General features: G+C 33.3%; 1 protein-coding gene across 2 annotated transcripts in view; it reads left to right on the top strand.

Moving 5' to 3' along the window:
- Nucleotides 1-2348: 2348 nt before the first annotated feature.
- The window catches only part of LOC130629446 (MAP kinase-interacting serine/threonine-protein kinase 1-like), a 32969-nt gene continuing 12773 nt past the window's right edge, over nt 2349-22544 (top strand). The window contains exons 1-11 of one of the 2 annotated variants that reach the window (XM_057442638.1): nt 2349-2495; nt 8886-8999; nt 11501-11599; nt 11853-11947; nt 12959-13038; nt 14564-14605; nt 14895-14926; nt 15182-15286; nt 17012-17067; nt 17564-17650; nt 20435-20538. In XM_057442638.1, the coding sequence (XP_057298621.1) occupies nt 8891-8999; nt 11501-11599; nt 11853-11947; nt 12959-13038; nt 14564-14605; nt 14895-14926; nt 15182-15286; nt 17012-17067; nt 17564-17650; nt 20435-20538 (809 nt within the window). In that variant the 5' untranslated portion in view covers nt 2349-2495; nt 8886-8890. Of the gene's footprint in view, nt 2496-8552; nt 9000-11500; nt 11600-11852; nt 11948-12958; nt 13039-14563; nt 14606-14894; nt 14927-15181; nt 15287-17011; nt 17068-17563; nt 17651-20434; nt 20539-22544 lie in introns of those variants that run through there. The other variant, XM_057442639.1, reaches the window with a different exon arrangement.

Here is a 22544-nt window from a genome sequence, read left to right as displayed (position 1 = left end):
GCGACCATGACATCCGCTACAAGACTGACGTTCACCAGCGGTTGAGACTCACGTGTAACCAGTTGGATATGGATTACTGTCTTCTAAATAGTGAGAAATCTAATATACTAGCAATGCTCCCCATAAAAGATTTGACTGATTTGGGGGGATATGCTTAGCTGGAGTTTCGATAACCCCGTATGCCTCCCCCTTAAGAGTTCAACAGACAGGCTAGAGTTCATGCTCATAGACGAGTATCAAGATGAAAAGAACCCTTTCGTAGGACTCACGATGCATATTCTTGTAGAATAAGTATGAGTAAAAGTACAAAGCTTACCGAGTGCGCCCGACGAAGAAGGTGCAAGGTCCTTCGAAACTCAAGTGTACAGACTCAAGAAAATTGAGGAAGTTGAACAATACCTACGAAGCGAAGCCAAAGAGCGGGACAAACTTGCTAAAAATTTCAAGATGCATGGTACGTGGGTTAGGTACACCGATCACGGGCTACTCGCTGTAAGTGTTATAACCTCAGGTGTTGGTATTGGTAGCATGATCTCGGGGATCGGTGTACTACTAGCCGTGGCTATGGGTGGTATCACACTAGCTGTGCAGTTGGGGGAAGCCGGTCTACGTAATGTAGGCAAAAGGCTAGGCGCTAAATCAAAAAAACATGGAGACATCAGACTATTGGCCCAAACCAAGCTCAATTCTATTGTCGATCTCATTAGCAAGGCAGTGGAGAACGGGCGGGTTGATGAGCATGAGTTCAGCTTGATTATGAAGGAGAAAGAGAAGTATATGAAACTGAAGGAGGATATACATCAACACAGCAAACAGGTCGTAAACGATATTAATGAACGGGAACCACAACAACTTGTGGCGAAGGGGCGTGAAGAGTCGAAGGATGAACTATTAAAAAAACTTCAATCTGTACAGCATGTCAGCGGTACTTAGAGTCTCCATCTGCTTACAGATTCTAATATGTTGTTCATACATACTAGACGATTCCGGTACTATAGTCAATCACTAGCTCACCATCATGTACAACACGTCTATGCCTTTCGGAGAGCTCCCTCGAGTACTGCTCAAGATTTTTCTGCCATGCAATCCTGGTGCAGGGCTGGGAATAGGGCCCGTCCGTTTGACTGGAGACATCCTTGAACCTGGCCTTGTTGATCGCCTCTAGAAGACGGGTCCTATTCATAGTTGAATACCCCCTAATACTCAGCGCTTTCGCTTCTTTTTTGAGTTCTGGAACTTTTATATTTGTTTGAGTGGTTGGAGAACAACCACTCAAAACCTCATAGACACTTATAGTACAGTGAAGCTGTCGATATCGTCTTCATTGTCAGAATCGCTAAGGCAGCTGGAGCCATAAAACTCGACATCCTTGTACTTACACTTCTGCAAGTAGGTCTGCATGTAACAGTTTTGGCCTTGCCTGTAGATGCCAGATAGCTTGATGATAGCCTTGCACTCGCAGCTACCTTCTGGTACCTTTTTCTTGTGGAAATTGGTCTTGATTTTGCCTTCCCACTCCTTCACTTTGGTGGTAATGTATTTGCCTTTTTTCACAGGGGGTTATTGAAGCAATGATCCTCCAAGGACTCTACCTTGGTCAGGATGTTTTCGTACTTCTCTACCCAATCTGGGTGGTTATAGATGTCGAATGGCATGGTAAGAGAGGAGCCCTCCGAGTAACGCGATGCACCATTGGAATAGAGCTTTTTAGGTGTTCTGATCAATAGAGGGGATAGTTTGTTGTCATTATTATAGCCAATGACGAAGCGTTCATCTTTACCCTTGTTTGCTGGAATAGGGTCGCTTAGTACTATATTTTCGATGTTTACTTCTTCAATATTTAGCGGAGTTGCTTTGACATAAAAGTCTCTTAATTGACATTCTCGTTAGCAAATTTGAGCATCTTTTTATTTGATGATAAGATAGTTCAACTAGAGTTTGGCACAGGGACAGCATCCGCCATTATACGTGATGTACAAGTAGTGATGATCGGGAGTAAAAAGCGGGGATGGAGGTGGTGGAGGCGAGGTTTTTGGGGGTTTTTTGGTGGTGGGGTGGTTGGTCGAGCAGGTTGGTCGGTGAGGGGCGAGGGAGGTACTGAAGGCGGGGGCTTGGAGGGGTAAAACTGTAATTGTACTCTTACCTACTACTGCGCTTACACACAGGTGAAAAGGATGAGCGGTGCTCAAAATATTATTTTTTGGTTGTAAGTCCTATCCTTCGAAAACATTTATTGTCTCATGCTGTTTTGTATGCCTAATCCTGTCCCCTCTAGTGAAGCATTCTTATCTCAGGTTTTTTAAATAAAAAAAAAATGTTTTCGCGGAGCTTGTTAGCTAAACCATAGCCTCTCCGGTGGAGCATTTATTTGTTTACATAAAGAACCGACGTGTGACGAGCAAGTCAGCATTGCTCCACAAATAGAACATAAACAAAACCAGGGCATCAAAATGGCCATGCTGACTTTCCGCCGAGCATTCAATTAATTTGACAAGGTAAACCTTGATGGTTAGCTAATGTTGCGTTATTATTTCATCAGCATGTTTTAATTCTCTAGCAACCCTAGACGTCACAATTATCTATGTTTGTAAAGCTGTGCGTGTTTTTTTTAACATGTTTGTACATAATAAAGTTTACAAGAGCTCGAGGTGCTACACTGTTTTGTTTGGTTTTGTGTAGCTAGCTGGCTAAGATGGGTTATTTATTATTGTGGGTAGTCCCACTAATTCTGAGGGAACATTTGTAGAGTTTGTGTAGACTCCTTTGAGCTACATACATAATTTCTACCCAACTAGACAAAGTCCTTGAAAACAGCAAATTAAGCTAAGCCAATCCTCTCCTAAATTGATGAGTTGAAAGTTCTGCACATGCAGGACTACATAAGACAGATATAGTTTTAATTTATAGATTTTAAGGAATCAAAGATTATAAAGGAACTGGAATTGGAATTTTCGTTACTATACATCGACCTTTTTTGAGAGCAAGTTTAATAAATTTTTCACATAAGTTGTTTTTTTAAAGTTGACCGTTGTGGGTTTTTCCTATCTATTTTGCATGTTGTTCCTTTAGCTAGACACTAAGTTAAAACATTACATAACACCATAACTGATACAAAGTCTCTACCAGTAACAGGCAGAATGTATATACATTGAAAAACTACTGAACGGATACCGGATCTGTAGATTTGAAAACTATTGCACCAGTAGTGAAATTTTGTGGCCAGACCCCATAGGTATAAAACTATGGAGTTTGGCGGTTAAGGATTAATTAACAAAAAGTGTGGGGAAAGGTTTAGCAATCAATTGAGCAAAAAATATATAAAAATAATAAACAAATAAGTTTTGAAACAACAATTACTTAACATGTATAAATATAACAAAATTGTTGCGGTATAATTAAATCTGAAATTCTTTAAATGTGAATATCTTGAGAACCAAAAGAGCTCTTTAAAAAATTAAAAAGACTTGTTAGCTAACTTTTTAAGCTCAATAATATAAGTCCAACATCATTTTATACCTCGGGTTTCCTTTAAATTGTGTTAAGGTGGACGTTTAAATCTTTCCTTGCATTACTAATTTTTTCACACTTTTTCTTCAACAGGATTTATTGAATCGTCATTTTTTTCTGTTTTCAAGATCTCGACTTTCAAAAAGTTGGTGTTCTAGGCAATAAGGTGTCTTCTTTTTCACCGCGCTTTGACTTGATTACTAAAGGTCGGAAATAAGCATTAATGATGCGAAGTAAGTAAAACATGCGAAGTAAACATTACTGTAATGACTGAAACAGTACAAAAAACCCTAAAACCTGACACATCAAATACACCAGGAATAACATGCTGCATTTAGAATAAAACTTTTACCTGCTTGCTCTATTAGCTTGCACATTTCACAAAACCAGTATGTTGCTTTTGGTCTTGAAGACAGGTTAGGGGCCGTCTCCATCATTGTTTCACATTTTATACAAATTGAAACGATCAAAATCGTTTACAGATCGTTTTATGAAACGAACGTGAAACGATTTGAAACGATTTGGAAACGATTGTTATTTATTATATTTGTTTTAACAAATATAATAAATTACAATTGATACAATCGTATATTATTCATATGAAGTGGAAGCGAATGGGAAACGATTTACAGTGAATCTATAGGGACAAAATTTGAAAGGAATTATGAAACAAGTTCTGAAATATTACGCGGAACTATACGATCTGTGACATATTTTTGCTTTCATCATCTTTACACTTTTTACAATCTCGTTTTCATGATTTTTAAACGATTTTTTAAGCAATGTTTTCACTTTCTACAATGCCGTTTTGACTGTATTTAAACGATCTGCATGATTTTTAAATGATCTACAGTGATCTTTTCACTTTCTATGATGCCGTTTTCATGATTTTTAAAAGATCTACAGCAATCTTTTTGCTTTCTACGATGCTTTTTATGATGTTTAAACGATCTATGACGATCTTTTCACTTTCTAAGATCCTGTTTTCATGATTTTTCATTGATCTACAGCGATCTTTTCGCCTTCTACAATCTCGATTTCTTTTTTTCATGACAAAATATACAGACATTTACATAATTTTATAGTTAATTTCTTTGAAAGCGATTTTAAATCGTATTTAATGAAGTGTTGAAACGAATTAATTTTAATTTTTTTGAAACGATTGGGACGAATGCAAAACTTTTTGGAAACAATTACAAAACGATTTCAATTCAACAAAACGATTTATAACTATTTTGTAACGAATTGAAACGTATTTGAAACAGTTTTTTTGAATTTTTTTTAGAAATTCGATTTAAAATCGTATGGAGATCGTTTCAAATAAATATTATACAAATTGAAAGGATTGTTTTTTAGATTGATTGCTCCCTTAGCGCATTAAAGATGATTCCATCTAAAGCATTTATCACAACATATATGCTGCGACTATCTAAAGAATGTTGACACATTGTGCACTTCTAATTTAGCTTTCTTCTTTGTTTAGCCACCATATTTTCCAAGTAGGCTATATCAAGTACAATATCGTCTCACTATTGCCGGAACTATCAATAACTGCGTTTGTCAGCAAAGTATTGTACATACATTTCTATTTCCTTGACAATGATCTTTCTTTGACAACGACCGTTACACGTTGTATTCCAACAAAAAACCAAAGGATAATCTTTTTTGGTTGAAATATGCGTTTTGCAGAACAACTGAAGCTTCGTCTTGCCTTGAAATCCTATAGCAGTCTTACTTTATTTCTTGCATCACAAATCTTTATGGTATTTTTTTGTTCAACTTCAATTTGTTATCTAAAAAATGAAATTGGAGTACATTAGGATGAATATACTCAAAGGTCTTTTCTTTTTTAGTGTCACTTAGTTAAATGCAAGTGGAGCTGCTAGAATAACAAGGAAAATGCAAATATTAATTTATGCTAAGATTGTTCAGGCCTGGTCGTGAGTAAAATGACTGGCGTGCAGTAGGTCACACTCCTAAAGTTGCGATGGAGTGCGACAAACATCGCACGCCTGAGTTCTATTTAGGGGTGCGATAAAAGATAGTAGGCGTGCGATTCCTAAAAAACTTCCTAGAAGGCAGCCCTCAAAATAATTTTTTGGAGACTCGTCAGACGAAATGTCTACAACATTTACAGTTTGGTTGGACATGTGCATAGCTTGTTTCGAACTTTCGTCGGTTAAAACCTCAAATAGATTTCCGTCTTGGTCGGACACTTCCATTTGTTTAGATCTTAGAATTATTGAATAGTTCTAGTCCTTTTAATCCACGAGGAAGCCTATTCATAGCCAACTTGACCATCCTAGCTAATTCACTGACTCCTGACTTAGTTAAAAGAACTGTGTAGACACAAATCCCTAAAGCCTGTCCTCTTCGTCGTTGGTAACCAGGTCTTACGCAAGAAATCGAGCCATGCGGTTCTTAACTAATGCGGAGGTGAACGCTGACGGAGCATGGATGAAGCACGTCTGCAAAATTGCACTTACAGGTGGAATAGACATTATATCATGGATTTAATTGTAGATAAAACCAGTTGTTCATCATCATCATCATCATTCTCGGCTTAACGTCCGTTTTCCATGCTAGCATGGGTTGGACGGGGTATATTAATGACCCTCTTCCAATCTGATCTAGACTGTGTTAGATCTAAACTCAACTTCCTCTCTATCAAGTCTGTCCTTATAACCTCCTGCCAAGTCTTTCTCGGTCTGCCTCTGGGCTTTGTTATCAACTGCAAATAATTTTCATTTTAACATTGAAAATCAAACTGTTGATTTTCTATTTTGTACATCGCTCTCCACACAGGTACCGAGGTGTGCGAGACATCCCACTCCTAAGTTCCTTTTAGGGGTGTGACAAGGCTTGCGCGTGCAATTGCACGTCATTCCTGACCGGGCCTGATTGTTATCTTTTCATATATACGATTGAACTTTATGACTATTAATAATATTACTATTACAAGTTTCCAAGTTATTTAGCCTTAAAGTTTTAAGTGCACTGTAATGGCTTCATTAATTTGATATAAGATATTGACGTTAAATTAGTGTTATTGACGTCGCACCATCACGTCATAAAATTTAACATTTAGGACATACCTTTTTCGGCTACATTAAAAGAAAATGAACGCATCCACTAGGACCGTCACATAAACTTCCTTATTATTATATAAGATGTAGATATGTCCCAGATAAGTGATGATGAGAATTGCCCACCCTATTTAATTAGTGATGAAGGTCTGTGTGGAATTTTTACAATTCCAAAAATTGATCAGACTTATTTACTCGCAAAGCGAGCGAAAACTGGCAGTCTTGCTTTATATAGTACTGAAAGAAGTATGAAAACTGAGCTGGTAAAACACAGTAATAAAAAGGGTCTGAGATCTATAGGTTGCTGAATAATATAAAAATAAAAAAAGACGTACGGAAGCTTGTTGTCCAGAGCCTCTTCCTTTGAATTTTCTTCTACCATGAATACAACTATATTTTAATTCATTAATCTCTGGTTATATTATTGTCGTCAATCTTTTTTGTGAAGCCTTAATTACAGTGTCAATATAATTCTTCTTTTGTATCTAATTTTTTTAATTCTTAAAAAGTTGAAAATTTTTCCCCAACAACAACAGTAATCAACATAGTGAATTTATACTTATTTAGATGCCGTATAAAAACTATAAAATTCTTTAGCGAAAAAGAATATCTCTTCCTGCATATGAAAGCAGAACAGATGGTTTCTTCAAAGAAATTTTAAGCATCTTGTTATCTAGGCTCTATACTTATTTTATATGTAAGGGTTTGTATCCACAATATAAAAACCAAGCTTTTGCTTCATTGAAACATTCGAAATGGTCAGGGGGTTAAACATGTATTTCGCAAGAAGCTCTTCAAGTTGAATTGTAAGGATAAGAGAAATTATTTTTTCGAATTATAATTATTGTGTCATCCTCCTTGTCAAAATGAAATTTTCCACAAAAAATCTTGGAAGTTTGCTGGAAACTTCTGTGCCGATTCACAAGCTAAAAGACGGAGAAATTTGCTATCGAATTAGTAGTTTTTCAATGTATAATTCCGGAACCAGTGCAATAGTTTTTTAATGTATGATTCTGGTACTGGTGTATAAGACACTAACTAATAAGCATGCACTAAGCTAAGCTACGTAGTTAGCTAAATAGGTAGCAGCCATCAACAATTGGCTTTCTATCTGTTAAAAGCAAATTAGCCATGAAGCTTATGACCCACCCCGTTCCTGTTAACGGCATGCTATTGTTTTTTACTGTAATGTACTACGCTAAAATTAATTGGGAAGTACCTCATGAGTATGTTCATATAACAACTTAATATTATGTTTACTTCCTGCGTTGACCCTTATGAGGCTCTGTGTAACAAATAATATGTTTTTACACACAAAGACTGTCGTTATATACGTGGGAAGAAAAATGTTGTATTTACTTTTAAACTTTATTCCATTTAAACTGATGTTTTTATTGTGTATTATTTTATGGGTTATTATAATACTTTTCTCCAGTAAAAAAATTGTTTTTAATTTCCAGGGTATAGCTAAATCATACGAAAGTATTGAGTTTATTAACGTGTTTTGTTAGGTTAAAAAAACACATCTGCAAAAAAAAACTGTCACAGTGTTCTAATGTGCAAAAATTGCAACGGCAAGTGATTGTAACACTTGCATAATGCTAAATTCAAGGGGCCAGTGTAAAAAACAGTTTTTTATATATATTGATATATATTTATTTTAAAATCTCTGTGGCAGCTTCGATTACATAATTAAAAGCACTTTAGAATCACTTGTGCCTATTTTCAATTTTTGTGAAAAACCGAAGTGTGATCAACAATACACCACTTTTTTTCTGATTGGGAAAATTAATATTGTTCAATATGTATTTATTTCTGCATTTTGAGTTAATGCTTCTATTAATATAGATTATATTTTTTATTTATGATAAATATATATATTCACTGGTAAAGATAAATGTATAGAATTTTAGGGGTTTAAAAAGAGGCGAAATAAAGGGAGGGACTTGTAGGAGGAATACGATATGCGATGCTATGAAACTTTTATTTGTTTTGATCTTTAACTGACAGTAACATTACAATGAACAATTTTCTTTTCTTAAAATAACATGGAGCGTTACCCAGGTGGGAACGAATAATAGACTAGATATATTTTAAACCCTGTACGATTGCTTTTTGAGAAATTTGGAACAAAATATATACAATATATATACTACATATTTTTCCTCTTTTTGGTCATTAGCCTAAATAACTTACAATAGTTTAATAATTAAGGCAATGTGCCAAACTTCACTTCTTAGGTTCATACCCATTATGTATTATTAAGAACAGTTTTTGTTCTCATTTGTTTAGACAACATGGAGAATGGTTGGTATTTTCCATCATCCTTTGAAGCTTGGAAGCAGCATGGTACTGATGAAGTCCTTGGTATTGAAACTGAAATTGAAAGTGGTTTGATAACAAATGGTAAGGTTAACTTATGCTCCTTAACCTGACTTTGCACAGAAGTAAACAAATAATAAAATGAAGTAAACATTCCCTGGTAAATGTGCACTTATTATTGTATATTATGACAATGTGAAAATCTGTTAAACTAAAATCACCCAAGCATTAGACATTATTTTAGACATTATTTCACATTGTTACTGACATAAAAACAATCAACAAAATAATTATCACGATGCAACCAAAAAGTCTCTATTTGAATGGTTTTTTTTGTTTAAAGTATGCCCACTATTTTAGAACTTCTATCACTATATAAGTTATTAGAAAAATAATTTTCACAACAAATTTTTTTTGCAACAATTCTGCATTAAAAAACTATTAGAAAAGTATAACAGTGTAAATAGCGCAATTGTAATTGATGGTTAAGGATATCTGTTACTTTTGTGTGATTATCTATGATCTTCCCATTTTCAATTTTCGTGAATCTGTCAATTAGGAGTTTTTTTCTGTTACAAATTGTTGGCTTTTGTACAGTACTGGCTTGTGACACCTAACCTGGTGAATTGCATGATCCACTATGCTAACGTAACAGAAAAATTCTTCAGCATCATGATGGTCACGATTTACTGTGCAAGTAATATCGCGATCTCCACAATCTAACATCGTGATCCTCATTGTTGTGAATTACTATTAAACAAAGAAACAAAGAAACAAATTGGCTTCCAAAAATTAAATATAAACCTGTTATTTAAGTTGAAGGTAAATATTTCGAAAAAGAAATGTTTTAAAGTCTATTTATTAAGGATGTTCGTTATTCTCGCTTCATTCGATAAATCATCGAAATAAATATTCTAATTGTTTAAGTGAGTTTTAATGTTTCGTTTTGTGGAAAAAAATGTATGAAAAGAAAAATGTGACTTACACTTGACCACTTACAGAGGAGTTGCTGTTTATTTTCCTCAATCATCAACATTCGAATAAAAAAGTTTTTTATGCCATAATTGTAGATCTTTCTAATTTGATTACTTTTTAAAGGAAGAAACTTTTGCAATCAAGTCAAATAACTTTTGTGAATGGCTTTTACCATCACAAAAATCATGATGGGATCCTGGATCGTGCATGTTGCACATGATACACAAACACAATGTGAGGTGTGACGAAGCCAGAACTGTATAATTTTTGTGAGGATAAATTTTCACAAATTATATCAATAACTTGCAAATTCTGTGAATTTACGAAAATTTCCTTCCATAAATATTTAGTCTGATATTTTTCCCCTCTTCTGACATTAGCATGCTGAGACTTTTTCCATTATATCATTGTATATATTTTTAAATTGCAAATATCAAATAATAAACAAGTAACTTTTCTATGACTATCATGCATTTTCTAGTTTATTTTTTTGAGTACGTAAGTCAAATCAGTGGAATGTTTAGACAAGTTTTGTGAAAAGGTGATTTGGTTTATTTCTACTAAATTTAAGAATAACAAATCGACATGAACAGCTGTCCTCTATATGTGTGTTTATTTTGACATTAAAAAAGACATGTTCATATTTTAGAATTACCAATCAGCTTTTCTAATTCAGTTTATTTCACATATCGGCAAAAACTGATGTGAAATACTAATCCTGCTTCACATCAGCATACTTTATTTTGCATTCACACGCTTCTGGACAAAAACAACAGTTCAATTAAGTATAAAGTGCATATCTTTACTTAAATTCAGACATAAATAAAGAATTTTTGTTAACATCAGTTAACATTCATGTCAACTGTCTTCGTGTTTTTTTTTGAGTGCTTTAATAATTGATAGCTTTAATTCCTCAAGAAAATTATTTTGTTCATTTAGTATTAATGAAAACAATGTCAAAATTTTGTGAGTATACAATTCACCAATATAACCAGTACTAAAAGATCTTTGTGGTAGAGTGTGTGTAACTTAGAACCTATGCAGACAAGTAAGCTAATGTTCGTACGTTATGTCATGAAATTTAGAATTATAGGATGGTTTCTAAAAGGACTCCTAAAAACACTCATTTTTATGTAAAAAAAACAGTGTATAATTGCATCAATAGAACTAAAAAATTAGTATTAAATTAAGATTGGCTTTTCAGTTTAGCACATCACATTTGTAGTTGAAAATTGTGAAAAGATTCAAGAAAATCAGTAAACTAAACTTGTGGCAATTTTTAAAATTGGCAACATTGGATAATTATGAGTTCAAATTATTAGGGTGTTTGCATTAAATATTCCTTACGGGATGATGATAATAGCTTGACCTCGAAGTAATAGGAAAGTTACTGTTAAAATAAAAAGGGTGGGCTCCTAATGATAGGGGGTGGGGGTTGGGTGGGCTGGTGGCGTTTTAAAAATAAATACATTACCATAGGTTAAATGCTCTTCATTGCATTTTTTGTCAAGAATTATGCTTTTCTTTTAGATCTTCTTGTTAGCCAACCTCTTCAATCTGTTAAATGCTCTTCATTGCATTTTTTGTCAAGAATTATGCTTTTCTTTTAGATCTTCTTGTTAGCCAACCTCTTCAATCTGAAGCAAACACTAAACCAAAGAAAAAGAAGAAACGAAGACCTCGAAGTGTTTCGTACGAAACTTTTCATGGTAACTATGTTTTATTGATCTACCTCGCTGATTTCTACAATTTTTATTATCTGTAGTGTATTACGAAATAGTTTAAAACGGAAACAAAAATATAGTCTATTGAGTATACACATAGTGGTGCATACTTAGGTATAGTGCACTCAAGCACTACATACTTGATATTTCATGCAAAAGTATATTTTTCAGAGCTAATAATTCTTATGGTTTCATGTACGTAAAATAAGAGTTTCTATAGCACTGTTTATTTTTTCAGACAAATACTCTCTCAGCTCTCAAGTTCTTGGACGAGGTGCAAATTCTTTGGTGTCTTTGGCAACAGACAAAGACCAAAAACAGTATGCTGTGAAGGTTCTAATATATTTCTATTTATAATTACCTTGTTGTAATTTTTATAATACCATAATTCGTGTATTACAGTAATCGAAGAGTTTTGGCAATGATTCTAAAATGAAGACCTTAAGGGTAAAATTATTTTTCTTTAAGATCTTGAAAAATAATTAAAATTTATTTAACTTAATTTTAAAAAAATTAAACAAATAATGTCAAAAAATTTACAGTTTCGGTAGTTAGTTTCTATTACACACAATGTTTCTTGTCTATGAAATGAAATGTAAAAAATATACATTATGTATATATAGAAAGCAGAATACTTATGTTGAATGGTAACAAATCAAAGCAATTTATATGTGCATTAAGATAACAAAAAAATATAGAAAAACAAATATATGTGAATGAATTTTCAAAATCTTCCTTGTAACAGGATGATGTTCAATGTGCAAGGAATTTTGTCGATTTGAAATTGAAAAAAACAAAGACCTCCTAATCTCGTATCTCGAAATCTGGTAATAACCTAAAGTTTGCACCCAATTGATTTCTCCTAAAATTTCATGGTGACATAATTCTTCTTGTTGTTCCATTTTATGTGAAAAAATTGAGCATATGTTTATCTTGCAACGGGACTAATATTTCTATAGTTACTACTATTTGACATGTCTTTCTAACATTTACAACAGTAAAGGCTTGATTATTGGTTATTTCATCCTAATGTTTCGGCGAAATCTTTTAAATATGGAAAATGTGTACCATAAATGACGAATAAACCGCCCGGGCTCTTATTTAAAAATAAGGGCACTTATTGGGCTTAATTCGTCGTATGGTTTATACATTTTCTAGTTTTACTCTCCTAAAATTTAACTTCAAAGCCTAAATTCTACTAAAATGTCCTAAAATTAAAAAGTTGTAAATCTTTTTATATAATTCATGATTGCTGACATCTAAAAATTGTCACTTGTACGCTATATAACCGTGTAAACAATATTACATACTGGGTGAAAAAGATATTGGGCATTTTTTTTCCAGATTATTGATAAATTTGAAGGCTATGACAGATGTAGAGTATTGCGAGAAATTGACTTACTTCATTTCTTGGGAGAATGTCCGTAAGTTTATTTCCTTCATTTTGATTTCAAACTACACAGACAGACACACAAGCAGTGTATTGGTGATGTTTTTAAATAAAATAGAAAGAAAGAAATTTGAGACAACAGCAAAAAAATGATCACCTTCTTCCTCAAACTTTGAATACTGCATTTACATTTGAGGAAATTTATTTTTTTTAAAGTTTATAGAATCAGCGTGTCTGTCAAGGATGGAAATCTATCGGACATTTTGTCCGACCAAACTGGAGATTGGCAGACATTTTGTCGGTTAACAGGCTGAAAGTTTATACGTTTTTGTACATGAGACTAACCAATTTCATTTGAATCTGGAGATTTATTTTGTCATGAAGCTGTATAAATGCTTAACAGTAAACACGGCAAAAACATGATTTTTTATTTTACATTTAAATAAGAATAATGTTCTTACAGAAAAGTATACGCTTCAAATTTGCTATTGCAGTACGTGGGGTGTTCGAGCACACTTCTATGACAAAACTCCGACATTGTTTACATCCATTATATTTTCAAACATTTTGACATTCTTTGTTTCAGAATTAAAATTAAAATAACATTGATGGTAGACTCTATTACAGGCACTCATGATAAAAAGTTTAGGTTGCTAAAAAAGCTATGATATATACTGGTCTTTACTCTTGCAGCAAAAAAATGTTAAACAACCCCCCCTCCCTTCTCCTTCGCCTCTTTCATACTTTTAAGTTGTATATTAATACACATGTACAAATCTATGTATCGTTTGCTTATCAATTAAAATTGATTTTTTCTTGGGATGTAGCCTTTTTAATTCACTTTGATCTTGCAATTATTGCAGCAATTGCCAACGTTTCAACAAAAATTCTTAGTTTATGTTGGCAAGTTTTTTATCAATGTAGTATGGTCCCATAAATTGACCTGTGTCAGTGCATTTGTCTATCTGTTGACAACTTTTCTTAGAATTGGATCATTATTTTTTCTGATTTTTTGCACAAAGATAAAGAACAATAGACGTCCTATGTGACAATGTCAGTTTTCTGAAAACAAATTTTATAATCTCAAAAATGGTAGATTTATGCGCAAAATGACCCAACACAGTCCTAAAATGTGATTTTAAAGACACATTAGTTTATTCTGTTTTTTTCTACAAAGATAGAGAACATTTGACCATCAAATGTGATGAAGTCAGTTTTTTAAGAATTTTTTTTTTGGACCAAAAATGGCGGATTCATAAGTAAAACAGTTTAAAAATATGGATTTTTAAACTTTTCTGAGAATTGGATTATTTGTTTTTTTTTCTGTTGTTTTAAATCCACATAGGTCCGTTAAAATTTAACCATTTTTCATGCATATAGGAGCTTGCTATCACAAAACAAAGTATTAATTGTCAAAGTGAAACACAAGCTGTAATTTTTGACCTATTTAAATTAAGTGTAAAGTACATGAAATTTAAAAGGCTGAGTATAAGAACGTTTGTAACGCCTTTCCTTATATTCAAAATACATGGCTATTATTTATATCCTTTACATTTTAGAAATATCTTGCAGTTGGTTGACTTTTATGAGGAAGAGGACAAGTACTGAACTTTCGTAGTTATTAATATTGTTTGTTGTTTATTTTTGTCTCAATGAGTGATTGTTTCAATGATTATTTACTGCCTCTTACACAAATACAAAACAAATAAAAGTCTAATTGTAATACTCAGAAGAATACATACAAATTGTTATGAAAAATGTTTAAAAAAATATACAGGAATTACTTCTGCAGTTGAATCCAACAAATCAATTTTGGTAGACACATCAAGCACATTAACACATTTTCTATTTTTTTATTTTTAACTGACATGTAATTCTAATTTTGTTTAGATTTTATCTTGTCTTTGAACGCATGGAAGGTGGTAAGTCTAACTTTTTACAATCGATGTTCAACACTCCATTTATACTTCCGCAATACTTTGATATACAACATGCAAGGGCGAGATTTGACTCGAATCTTTTTTGCATAAGAAACCTGATATGGGTATTCAACAAAATTCATTCCATATCCAAAAGGTCTGAATCTCTTTCTACAACTAAAAAACTTTGGCCATGGAATCGATCTCGGAGCAAATTAAGTGAATGTATATATAGACTTGTTTCATATATTTTTTTAGGTCACTTGTTGAAACATATAGAGAGGAAAACCTATTTCACTGAAAGAGAGGCTAGTTTGGTTGTAAATGATATTGCTACTGCATTAAAATTTCTTCACGATAAAGGTTAGTTTACTTCCTGTTAATCTCTGCACACACTTTGCTAGTTATACTTATACTAGTTTATTTAATTTATTTTCCAGCTTTAAACAAAACTCTAGGATACGTTAGTGTTCTGTATATAAGAAAGATTCAGCATGTATAATATTTCACAGAGATAAAAGTCACTGATGAAAACTCAAACGTTGTGTTTAATGATAAACAAACTTTTATGTATAATTGGTCTAAGCAAAGGTCTTTTGGAGCCTGTTTAGATATTTTAAGAAAATCAAAACGGTGCGGCAGAGTAACAATTTTTAATAAATAGGTTTTTAAAGGAGTGGGTGGTTGGATATGGAACAAAACCACAAAATTTGCCTATTTAGGCTTTGGAGGTATCATAATCACTGAAAATAAAAATCCACCAAAAAATTAACCAAAAAAACAAAATAAATTTTTCTTTCTGATTTTTCTCTTTAAAAGAAATCATTTGTTTTTTGTTTACAGAGAGGTGTATTGGTTTAGTTCTTTTCCTTGTTGATGGTTTTAGTATAACAACAAAATTTAAATTTCAGCCTTTCAATCTATTCAAAAACCCAAGTGATTGTAAGATGATACCAGGCTAGGAAAAATTTGAAGTTTTTTTGTTTCTGTAAATATATGTATAATGTTTATGTTTTCTGCACATTTTTTTTCTAATTAAAGATTTATGACTTCATGTTACTCTCCACCACTCTTGGCACTTCTTGTCTGCACTTGTAAAGATTACCAGGCATTGACTTCAGTATAGTTGCTTCATAGTTTTTTAGCTGCCTGGCCCTCCTGTTTTTTTATTTTTTGTTCTGGTATGAATTTCAGGCTGGTCAGGTTAATAATTATGGCCCCTGTCGGCAATAGTTTGCCTGGTGTAATCTGCTTATGCAAAGAATTTCTGCAGAACTTTCTAACCAGGTTATTTGGCAATTTTTATGACAGTTAAAGAAAGCGAATTTGGATTTGTGAATTCGAGAAAAAGTGATTTTTATAACATTAAATTAACTTATTAAATTAAGTAAAATAAATAGTGTGAAAAGCAACCAGACCATACGAACAGATGCCATTTTTTACCACATTATTTAGACTTTGTACAAAGGTAAAGTAATGACAATAAGATTTGGAAATCACCTGTAGACAAGATAAAAAGTGTTACAACCCATGACCATGTTTTCATAGGCCAAATTCCTTTAGTAAAATAGAGTGAGCTGCAAACCAACAAGATGAGATTTATAACTATATCTCCTTTTTCGATTGCTAGAAATTGAATAGCTAACTTTTTTTGCACAACATCAGTATTTATTTATGTATTTTGCAGTTTCAACATCTCTATAGCTTTGTCAATACGCCATTTCGGAATTAGCACAGCCATATTTAATTTTCCTGCAAGTGGAGCAAGTTAGACTTTGACCTTCCGTTCTCAGTAGCGAAGCCTACACCCAATGCTAAAATAGAGAAGCTCATTTAAGAGATTTACAGTTTACCTTGAGATGGTTTTCCTTTTTGTTATGTATCAGCATTGTATTTTAAGTCTCTTAAAGCTTTTTTTGTAGCAAAATTTAATGTTCCAAAACATTCCAAATCCAAGGTGTACTCAAAATTCGCGAATTAATTATGGCTGCGCTAACTCAGGAAAGGCATATTCAAATTATTTTGGCTTACAACTTACTCTGCTTTGGGTTAAAAGTTACGTGAACTTAATTTAACGTTTTTTTTCAGGAATTGCTCATCGTGATTTAAAGCCTGATAATATTTTATGTATTAATGCTGACAGTGTAAGTTTTTTCATGCATTAACTTTTACATTGAGAATTCATGAAGCACTCACTTTTGTAGTCTGTAAACAATTTTCTGCGAAACCATATCATTTTTTTTAAAGTCATTTCTCTTCATTGTTGCTTTATTATTTTCTGTAATTGCTCCTTTTACATCCTGAATGATGAACTGATAGTCTCTTTTTTTGGAAACAATGCGCACCTGTCTGGTACCAATTTATACTCCTTTCTGTACTCGTCTGTTGTTATATTTTTAAAAACATGGATACACCCCAACAATACACAAATAATTTACTATTTTAATTCGACCTCTGTTTGAAAGGGAGGCACAATAAAAGGGCTGACAGTTCTGACAAACAGCTCTGTCTAGTATTCAATCGATTTGAATATTTAGTCAGCTTAATTTATTTTTTATATTTTTAAGCTTAACTTTACATCTACAAAACTATAATATTTTTGTGAAGGTGTATCATTGTTATAAGAAACTCTGCATTTAGATTGTGCCAGTTGTTATTTGTGATTTTAATCTTGCAAGTGGAATATCAATGGTTGGTAGTGCTACAACTCCTGAACTATATACACCGGTACGTATTGATATTACACCGTTATCTATCACAACCAAAACTGTATGTAAGTTCTTATATACATCAGTATGTGTGAATACTACACCAGTATCTATCACCACCACAAGTGTATGTAGGTTTTTTTATACACCGGTATGTACCAATATTACTCCGGTCTATCACCACCACAAGTGTATGTAGGTTTTTTTATACACCAGTATGTACCAATATTACACCGGTATCTATCACCACCACAAGTGTATGTAGGTTTATATATACACCGGTATGTACCAATATTACACCAGTATCAATCACCACCACAAGTGTATGTAGGTTTTTTTATACACCGGTATGTACCAATATTACACCGATATCTATCACCACCACAAGTGTATGTAGGTCTTTTATACACCGGTATGTACCAATATTACACCAGTATCAATCACCACCACAAGTGTATGTAGGTTTTTCTATACACCAGTATGTACCAATATTACACCGGTATCTATCACCACCACAAGTGTATGTAGGTCTTTTATACACCGGTATGTACCAATATTACACCAGTATCAATCACCACCACAAGTGTATGTAGGTTTTTTATACACCGGTATGTGCCAAAATTACACCAGTATCAATCACCACCACAAGTGTATGTAGGTTTTTTATACACTGGTATGTGCCAAAATTACACCAGTATCTATCACCACCTCAAGTGTATGTAGGTCTTTTATACACCGGTATGTGCCAAAATTACACCAGTATCTATCACCACCACAAGTGTATGTAGGGTTTTTATACACCGGTATGTACCAATATTACACCGATATCTATCACCACCACAAGTGTATGTAGGTCTTTTATACACCGGTATGTACCAATATTACACCGATACCTACCACCACCACAAGTGTATGTGGGTTTTTCTATACACCGGTATGTACCAATATTACACCGGTATCAATCACCACCACAAGTGTATGTAGGTTTTTTATACACTGGTATGTACCAATATTACACCAGTATCTATCACCACCACAAGTTTATGTAGGTTTTTTTATACACTGGTATGTACCAATATTACACCGGTATCTACCACCACCACAAGTGTATGTAGGTTTTTTTATACACCGGTATGTACCAATATTACTCCGGTCTATCACCACCACAAGTGTATGTAGGTTTATATATACACCGGTATGTACCAATATTACACCGATACCTATCACCACCACAAGTGTATGTAGGTTTTTTTATACACCGGTATGTACCAATATTACACCGGTATCTATCACCACCACAAGTGTATGTAGGTTTATATATACATCCATATGTATCAATATTACTCCAGCTAGAAGATGTAAATATTTGTGGGTTTGTTTCATGTCACATCTATACAAAGTGTTTAACATCTAAGAAATCTTTAAGTACTCAGAAAACTAGTTTCGTGTCACAAACAAATTGAAATAAATAAGGATTTGTTTTTCCTTACAGTTGTATTCATATTTTTATTTATTGTATTGTGTAGTTTTTGTATTAGTATTTTCACAACATAATATTTGCAACATCTGTTTGGACTGTTTATGAAGATTAAGAATTCATTGTTGTGAAATAGACCAGTTAAAATTAATACTGAGTATTTAGTGTTGTATTCTTTTGTAGCAGAATTCAGTTTATTAAGATTTAAAAACTGCTACATGAAAATATATTTAGAGTTTCCACTCTGTCAGGAATGTCAGAAATTTTTAAATTTTTAAAATAGTGTCAGAAGCTAATCAGAAATATCAGCAATTTTTTTAGTACGTCAGGAATTTTATAAGTTTGTTTTTACACAATTGATTGGTAATATGCACAGCATTTTCTTGTTCTGATTCAAAACTGTGCTCGAAGATGTTTTTTTTTCAGTCTGCTCTCCCAAATGCTTTGTATTCAACTGTAAATTTACACTTAAATACGTGTGAAATTTCCCCTGAAAAAATCTAGGGATATGTCAGGAAGTTGAGTCAAAAATGTCAGTAATGTCAGGAATGTTATGAATGTTAGGTATATAAGGTATAGGAAGATGTAATGGACAATTTTGTGTTAATAGCTATGTTCTGCTTAAACTTCACATCACGATTTTATGCTTTTCTTCCTGTTCATTCGAAAAAAAAATTGTAACTTGTTTTTATGTTTTTCTTTGATTTTAACTGTCAGTTTCTACGGAGTTTGGCGTCTTCATTCTCACTTTATCGGCATTATTTTGAAATAAACTCTTTTTTTGTACTCGACCATATCATTCCATCTATCAAATGACATACCGTAATGCTTCGAATAAACCCCACCTTTCTTTTAAATCCCCCCCCCCTTGAATAGACGCCCCTCCTTTTCAGTCCTTTTTTAAATAAACGCCCCCTCCAAGAGACGCCCCTCCCTCATAAGAGGCGTTTATTCGAGGCGATAGTAAAAGTATACTTACTTACTTTTTTCCTAAATCTTAGGTTTAAGGTTGGAAATTTAGTTTTTCGCTTTTGAAGTTCATTCTCTAACGCATGTGAATATCTTTTCTTTTCTGTTGTGAATATATATATATATAGGTATCCTTAAAAACTGCAAAAGAGACGAAATGTAAGAAATTTAATAGCCCCCCCCCCCCCCCTCCCTCTTTTAAACGGCCCCCTCGAATAGACCCCCCCCCCCTCAAAAAAAAATTCTAAAAATTTAATAAACGCCCTGGGCGTTTATTCGAAGCATTTAGAACTCCTTTGCTTGGTCAGTTTTACCAAACAAGAAAATTACTGAGATGATGTTTAAACTCTGTCATAGGTTGGTTCAGCAGAATATATGGCACCAGAGATTGTCGACGCATTTGTTGGAGATGCACCAGCGTATGATAAAAGATGCGATCTGTGGAGTTTAGGAGTTATTTTGTGAGTGTTTTTATTATCATTGCTTGTTGTTGTTGTTGTTGTTGTTGTTGTTGTTGTTGTTGTTGTTGTTGTTGTTGTTGTTGTTGTTGTTGTTGTTGTTGTTGTTGTTGTTGTTGATTCACTACAATGATTTTGTTTTTCAACGAAAGGGTCCTGCTATTAAGGCTAGCTTGTTCTAGGTTATAGATTTATTCTACCGCGTGGCCTAGTGGTTATCGAGTTCGTTTCGTAATCACGACGTCCGTTGTTCGGTCCACAGCACAGGCATGTTTAGTACTGCATCTACCACAGCGATACGGGAATCCTATGCCATGTGAGGTACACAAAACCTATGTATGTCTAATGTGTACATCCAGAACACAGGACCCATATTGATAACCATTTTTCTTGATGTGACAAAAATAATTTGGCAATGATAAACACTCATTGCAAATCGATATTTTTCTTCAAGCAGTCATATTTGCTGCGGTAACTTATTCACTATGTTGATATCTGTCTCGTTTATAACTTCTCTTCCATTAGCATGGGTATTTCATCTTGTACATGGGTATTTCATCTTGCACGCCTGTGTAACATGTGGTCTTCTTAAAACCTTTCCTTAGATCTATTAAATATATGTCCAAAAACAAAACAAATATTGTTTAAGATCGATTTTGAATGTCTTTGAATCCTGGTGTTAACTTAATCAAAAAAGGTGGATAATTTGTCAAAAAGTTGAATTATTTGACTGAACCTATCACTTGAAAAATATCCAAGTATTTCAATTTGTTTTAGGTAGGCCCAGAAGGCCTGCCGAAGATAAAAATACAGTTAGAATAATCGTAAACCGACAAAAGGTTTTGGGAGCATAAATTATGTTTCTTTACTCTGCGCAAGTGTCCACCATCTACCACTTTGTGTTAGCGCAATGTATACACTCTGCTACATGACATCAAAGTTTTTCGTTTGTGTAACATTACGTTAAAAAGAGGCTGTGATGTTACGTCGAAGAGAGGCCGTAATTTTACTAAGGTATTTTTAGACTTGAATTAACTTGGCATAAATTATTTTCTTTTTCAACAACTTAACATGAATTATTTTACCCAAAATGTTTAAGCAGCTATTGCTTTTCCTGTTGTACATAATTATGCGGAAGGAAATAATTTATGCAATGTCCCAAAAATATTTTTTACATGTGATAATCAGTGAAATTACATGATAAAATAGCGCTTCGATAGTAGTCATTTTGTTATTAAGTTGTTTTTATGTGTAGAAGGTAGTCATAGGTTTCTCATAAAAAACAAAATTCGAATGCTGCAAAATTTTTGTATTGGTTTCCTAGGGCATCTTCTCAGTGGGTTTGTGAAGTCACGAAATTTGACAAAATTGTTTAAATCTCATATCCTTAGGAAAAAGTAAAAAATTTTAAACCAATTCCATAGGTCATCTATAGTCACGTGTCCACAACACAAACTGTTTTTGCATCCTAATAATGTTTACAAAACAGTCTTTCCTTTATCAACGCAAACGAGCCTTCGCCTCGATTAGTTTCTATCCTGATTTATCTAATAATCACATTTACACATTTTTAAACCCTAATTAGTCAATTTTAATTAATTTTATCATCGACGGAATCTTTTAATCAGTCTTATCTTCTTAATGACTTCTTTAACATCTCTTACTTTAATCGTGTCCTTAATACGCTGTTGTTTTGGTGCCATGTTAATAAGCATGGGTAAGCGAGTCGTTTTTGCTATCAGTTTGACTCAAGGAGACACTCACTAGCCGTAATTAACTTTTTATGTGTTGTTTTTGAAAATATCGTTTTGAAAATACAGTCTGTTCATAATATGAATTACTATCAAACTTATTAGCTATCTGATCCGGTCTCGACCACAGTGCATACTTTTTGTGGTGTTTTTTTAAGAACTTATCCACTTGTTAATGTTTGTTTTGTTCGTCTGTATGTACAGTTTGGTGTGCCAACTTTTGAAGTGTATTTAAAGAAACACCTCCAAGAGTTTGTT

Source organism: Hydractinia symbiolongicarpus, chromosome 2, assembly GCF_029227915.1.
Source record: "Hydractinia symbiolongicarpus strain clone_291-10 chromosome 2, HSymV2.1, whole genome shotgun sequence".
NCBI lineage: Eukaryota > Metazoa > Cnidaria > Hydrozoa > Anthoathecata > Hydractiniidae > Hydractinia > Hydractinia symbiolongicarpus.
Note: the sequence above shows the minus strand (reverse complement) of the source record. Positions and strands in the feature narration are given on the sequence as shown.